This window comes from Lactuca sativa, chromosome 2 (genome assembly GCF_002870075.4).
Source record: "Lactuca sativa cultivar Salinas chromosome 2, Lsat_Salinas_v11, whole genome shotgun sequence".
Classification (NCBI taxonomy): domain Eukaryota; kingdom Viridiplantae; phylum Streptophyta; class Magnoliopsida; order Asterales; family Asteraceae; genus Lactuca; species Lactuca sativa.
In genome coordinates, this window is record NC_056624.2 from 141,375,876 (window position 1) to 141,381,875 (window position 6,000).

Sequence of the window (6,000 nt, forward strand, 5' to 3'; positions counted from 1 at the left end):
ACGGTGTTTACAAAGTTCGTAAAAAATTACACACGTTAAAAAAGATGAAATTGAAACTTAAAATATTATTAACAGAAATGGTAAAAAAATTAAAGTATTTTAAAAAAATCAAGTTAAAATTTTTTTTTGTGGAAACTATAAGAAGAAATTGTATCAAATCCATAAATAAAAGTTTAAAAAAATCTAAGTTTTTCAAAAAAATAAAAATTAAAAAAAAAGTTATACCAAAATTCTAAAAAAACACTTCAAAAAAAAGAAAGCTGAAGAGGTTTGAAGAGACAAGTCAAGTGCTACGCCATACAACACACGCGCAGAGGTTTTACAGTCTGAAGTCTTCCAAAAAACAAACTGCTGTGAGAAGGAAAGTGATGCGCGTATGCTGCGCCGCGCAGCATAAAGTGGTTTGAAGCAGGGGTGAGCAAAAACCGAACCGCAAACCAAAAAAACCGAAAAAACCGCATAAACCGAAACCGAAAAACCAAAAAACCGAAACCGAAAAGAAAACCGATGGTGCGGTTTTTAGTTTCGCAAAAACCGAAAACACTCGGTGCGGTGCGGTTTCTAGTCTCGCAAAAAACCGAACCGCACCGCATATATATATATATATATATATATATATATATATATATATATATATATATATATATATATATATATTAAGTGTTGATATTTGTAAGAACGAAGAACTTATGACAATTAAAAATTTTATAAATATAAATATCCATCTTATCTATTAGATAATGATTCTATATTTTTAAACATACAGTTAGTGATATTTATAATAACAAATAATGTTGATGACATTTTTTAATATTTAAATGTGAAAAGTACTAGTGATGATAGTATCATTTTTATGAATACATTAATATTATTGCATCTACATGTGAAACAAATATTATATTAAATTCGTATTATGTTCAACCATTAGAAACATGTTGGATGAATGGTTATGTAATTTGATTTCAAATCAAGAGGTGGCGGTATCGGTTCATCTCCAAAAAATGATTAGTACTCCTCATATGAGTCAAAGCAAAATGAAAACAAAAAAACTAACAAAAAACCGCAAAAAAAACCGAACCGCGAAAAACCGCAAAAACAGAACCACATAAAACCGAACGGTGCAGTTTCTAAATTTCAAAAAACCGAAGTTGCGGTTTTCGGTTCGGGTTTGGCCAAAAACCGCACTGAACCGCACCATGCTCACCCGTAGTTTGAAGAGGTTATTTTAAAAAAACAAACAATACCTAAAACCTAAAAGTGTAGTGTGTTAGGACGTGAGCTTATGATTTTCTAATGTCCATTTTCCTTAAAATTGGGTCACCCTTAGGACGTGAGCTTACAATTTCTAATGTCCATTTTCCTTAAAAATTGGGTCATCCTTATATTTTGAAAAGTATACGTAATAATATTTTCACATAACAATATTTAGCGTAAAATACTGTACTATTCAACTTTATAAAATATAAACTAAAATATTATATTATTCAACTTTATAAAATGTATAAAATAATATTATTATATAGTAAAATGTAGTTCGGCTCCTTACAGTTTAAATCTTCATTTATAAGTGCCTTAGTATTTTATTGGTTTAATTCGGGTCATTAAATTATTTAGCGTGTTTTATGCAATTGTAGGTTTATATTGTACGTTACTGTATTATAGAGTCAAATCTAAAAGAATAACAATTATATTAATATATGTATATTATAACATCCTAATCTATATCATACATACTTATAAAGCTAGCATTTTTTTTTGAATCTCATGTATTTAAAACCCCATTTTTTAACTTTCTCAAACCACATTCATTTGAAACCCCTTTTTTTTAACTAATGCAACTCAAAAGTTTTCTTAATTATGATTTAACACTCAAAAATTTTATAACTCATATTATGTTTAATTAGCATTTAGTGAAAAGTTTACTATAAAAAAGTTAATCTTTTGTGTCTTTTGTGTTATATAAAATCTTACATGTAAGAAGGATTTGAAGATATTGTGATTCAAAAGTTTTCATATAGTTGAAGCATTCACGATCCAAATATGATGATTTGAAGAAATGGGTTACGTCGCATCGATGGTAGTTGTAATATGATTTTTTTTCTTTCAACCAAAACAACTGAAGCTTTTCTATTATTTCTTTATATTCAGTTTCTCACAATGTTTTAAAACCCGGGTCGACCCGGCCGGTTGAACCGGTTGAACTGTGACCCGGGATATAAGACGGGTTAATCGAGACCGGGTTTTTGTAAAAATACCGACCGGATCGAACCGGCCGGGTTTACCATGACCCGTGGTTGAACCGGGTATTGTGAACCGGTAAAAACCGGGTTGGACCGTTTAGTAGGGCTTGCTTAATTATTTCACTATCTTGTATCGCTCCAGCCTCCAGGCCACAAAATAGACTTCCATTCTTCGTTCTTCTGTGGGAAACAAAAGCAGCACATCGCAATTCGCAAACGAAAGCAGCAAGTCGCCTCCATTCTCCGGCGACTTCATTCTCGATCGACTTCATTCTCCGGCGAATTGCATTCTTCTCCAGCCGCCTCCAGGTGAGTTTCCGATTCCTTTCTTTTCTTTTTTCTTTTTGCTGCTAAATCGACTTCCGATTTCCTTTATTTTCTTTTTTCTTTTTTTTTTGCTGCTACATCGACTTCCGCCTCCAGGTGTTTCAGAAGTGCCTTGATTAGTTGGTTGTTCCTTCTCCACCTAAACTGCAATACAGTGACTTTTTTTTTTGATTAGCTGTAGAAACTAGAAACTTCCGCTCTTTTGATTAGCTATTATGAAGTTAGTTTTCTTTTGGCTATGAAAGACTGAAATCAATTGACTGTGAAATCAGAAGTGCCTTGATTAGTTATCAGAATTCAGAAGTGCCTTGATTAGTTGGTTGTTCCTTCTCCACCTAAACTGCAATACAGTGACTTTTTTTTTGATTAGCTGTAGAAACTAGAAACTTCCGCTCTTTTGATTAGCTATTATGAAGTTAGTTTTCTTTTGGCTATGAAAGACTGAAATCAATTGACTGTGAAATCAATTGCTAGATTTGTTTTATTTTCTTCTCTAATTGACTTTGAAATCAGGTGAACTTACAGCTCATTTATTGTTAATTATCAATTACAGGTGATAGATTTTGTTAGTATATTTATTCTTAATTATCAATTACATGTGAAATCAATTACAGTTCATATATTGTTAACTATCATTGTTTCAAGATTTTGTGACAAATTTGGTTATTTACATTTCATTTATTGTTAATTGGTCATTGTTTCAAGGTTTTGATTATGTAGATTATGAAATTAGGATCCAATTGACATATGTTTATTGATTATAAAATTACTTTTCAATGCAGTTAGATATGGAATCAAGGGAAGAACAACCATCGCAAGCACAATCTCAAGCTCAATCCCATTCTTCGGTTCAATCAAATGTACGAACAAAGACGGATATAGCATGGGAACATGTTACTCAAGTCGTTGATGAGAAGGGGAAAAAGGCATGGATATGTAACTTTTGTCAAAAAGTTATAGGTGGTGGTGGAATAAACAGGGTTAAGAAACATCTTGCTGGTATTAAAGGTGAGGTAGTAGCATGCTCAAAAGTTAGTCCAGAAGTGCGGTTTACAATGCAAGGAAAGTTGAAAGAGACTGCCCAAAAAGAAAAAGAAAAACGCACCACTAGTGTTACTATCTTGGATGATGATGAAGAGATGGAGGAAATAGAAATGTCAACTGTGAAAAAGGGTAAAAGGAAATCTACTTCAAACTTGCATCCATTTTTTACAAAAGGTATAAATGATCCTTCCCAACCCACTATTAAATCTGCAATGCAAAGTAAGGCAAAAATACATGATGTGGATTTAGCTATTGCTATGTGGTTTTATGATGCATGTATACCTATGAATGCTTGCAACTCTCCTTTTTTTCAACTTATGGTAGATAAAATAGCAAGTATTGGTTATGGGTACAAAGCACCTAATTATCATGCTCTGAGGGTTAATTTATTGACAGATGCAAAAAAGTCAGTTTCATTGATAATTGATTCGTTAAGAAGTCAATGGGTTGATACAGGTTGCACAATTATGAGTGATGGGTGGAGGGATGTTTCACAACGACATTTGATTAATTTCTTGGTTTATTGTCCGAAAGGGATATCATTTCTTAAATCTGTTGATGCATCTGATATAGAGAGCAATGCTACAAATTTGTGTAATTTGTTTGCTGAGATTGTTGAAATGGTAGGAGAAAAAAATGTGGTTCAAATGGTAACTGATAATGCTGCTAATTACAAGCTTGCTGGTACTAAGTTATGTGAAAGATATCCTTCTATTACTTGGTCTCCATGTGCAGCGCATTGTCTTAATCTTGTATCTTTCAGAATTGGATAATGTGAAAAGTTTGGTCAATCTTGCATCGAGGGTTACTATTTTTGTTTATAATCATAAGTGGCCGTTGAATTGGTTAAGAAAAAGACCCGGTTGGAAAGAAATTATCCGTCCAGGTGCTACTCGGTTTGGTACCGTGTTCATATCATTGCAAAGTTTGTATGACCATAAAGAAGATTTACAAGCAATGGTCATATCTAATGAGTTTAAGAAGATGTTGAAAGTGGGAAATGCGGTTGAATGTAAACAGATTGTCTTGAATGAAATCTTTTGGAAGAATTGTTTGATTACAGTGAAAGTAATGACTCCTTTGTTAAAACTTTTGCGGTTGTGTGATTCGGATGAAAAACCTGCAATTGGTTATGTTTACGAGGGAATGCGTCGGGCAAGAAGAGGGATTAAGGAATTGTTTAAGAAGAAGAAGGAATTATATAGGCCTTACACTAACATAATTGATAGCTGTTGGGATAGGATGTTAAGAAAAAAGTATTTATTGTGCGGCTTATTGGTTGAATCCTGTTTTCCAATATGATCATGCAAATCTTTGTAAGAAGAATGAGGTGTTTCAAGGCGTTCTTGAAATGGTTGAGAAGACTTTTAAAGGTGATGACGTGTTAAATATTACCTTGAATTTAGGGAGGTTTCGTGATGCTGAAGGTACCTTTGGTAGATCTAGTGCCGTTGCTTCTCGTAATCTTACTCGTCCAGGTATGATTTAAACTTAATGTGTCATTATTATATATAAAATATTGTATTTTCTAATATATTTTTTTTTGCTGACTATATCATTTGTAGATGAGTGGTGGAAGTTATTTGGCGGAGATATTCCGGTTTTGCAAAAGTTTGCTATTAGAATATTAAGTCAAACGGCATCTTCTTCCGGTTGCGAACGTAACTGGAGTGTATTTGAAAGGATTCACACGAAACGGAGGAATAGATTGGAACATCAAAGGCTAAATGATCTTGTATTTGTTCATTACAACTTGCGTTTACAAAATAGGTATGGTAACTTGATAAGATATACTATGCTATAAAATGACCAAGTTATATTTGAGATTTTTTTGAATGTTTTTGTAGATTGAAGGTTGATATGAGGTCTTACGATCCTGTTGACTATGAAAATATTGATAAGACGGGATTTTGGGTGGTTGAAGAAGAGCGGGAAGGAGAACTTAATTATGATGATTTGGAAAATATGCTTGATGAGCAAGAGCATGAACCGGCTTCTGAATCACAAGGTGACCATGTTGATCATGAAGTTGATAGTGAATTTCAGTTACTAAGTGACCGCGAGATCGATGCTTATAATACTCCAATTTCTCAAGATCCATGATTTGGTTTGGTCGTAACGTGTTTGGATTTGTCTACAACTATGTTTTCTTTTGTTATTTATACTTTATGTTGTTGTTTGTTGTGTTAAGATTGATCTATAACATGTTATTAATACTCTATGTGGTTGTTTGTTGTGTTAAGATTGTTTTTTGTGTTTAGATTAAACTTTGTTGACATCAAATTATTGGTATTATATGTCTATGTAGTATGGAGAAAAGCAAAAATATATGAAAATAAAAAAAATGCCATAAACCGGGTTGACCCGGCGGTTGAACCGGTTGACCCGT

General features: G+C 32.9%; 1 protein-coding gene across 1 annotated transcript in view; it reads left to right on the plus strand.

Annotated features, from left to right (window-relative positions):
* Positions 1-5,714, plus strand: part of LOC111917478 (uncharacterized) — a 30,051-nt gene extending 24,337 nt beyond the window's left edge. Inside the window, exons 2-6 of the mRNA XM_052768947.1 lie at positions 3,350-4,295; positions 4,375-4,899; positions 5,018-5,089; positions 5,177-5,381; positions 5,459-5,714. Coding sequence (XP_052624907.1) covers positions 3,350-4,295; positions 4,375-4,899; positions 5,018-5,089; positions 5,177-5,381; positions 5,459-5,714 — 2,004 coding nt within the window. The remainder of the gene's footprint in view (positions 1-3,349; positions 4,296-4,374; positions 4,900-5,017; positions 5,090-5,176; positions 5,382-5,458) is intronic.
* Positions 5,715-6,000: the final 286 nt, after the last annotated feature.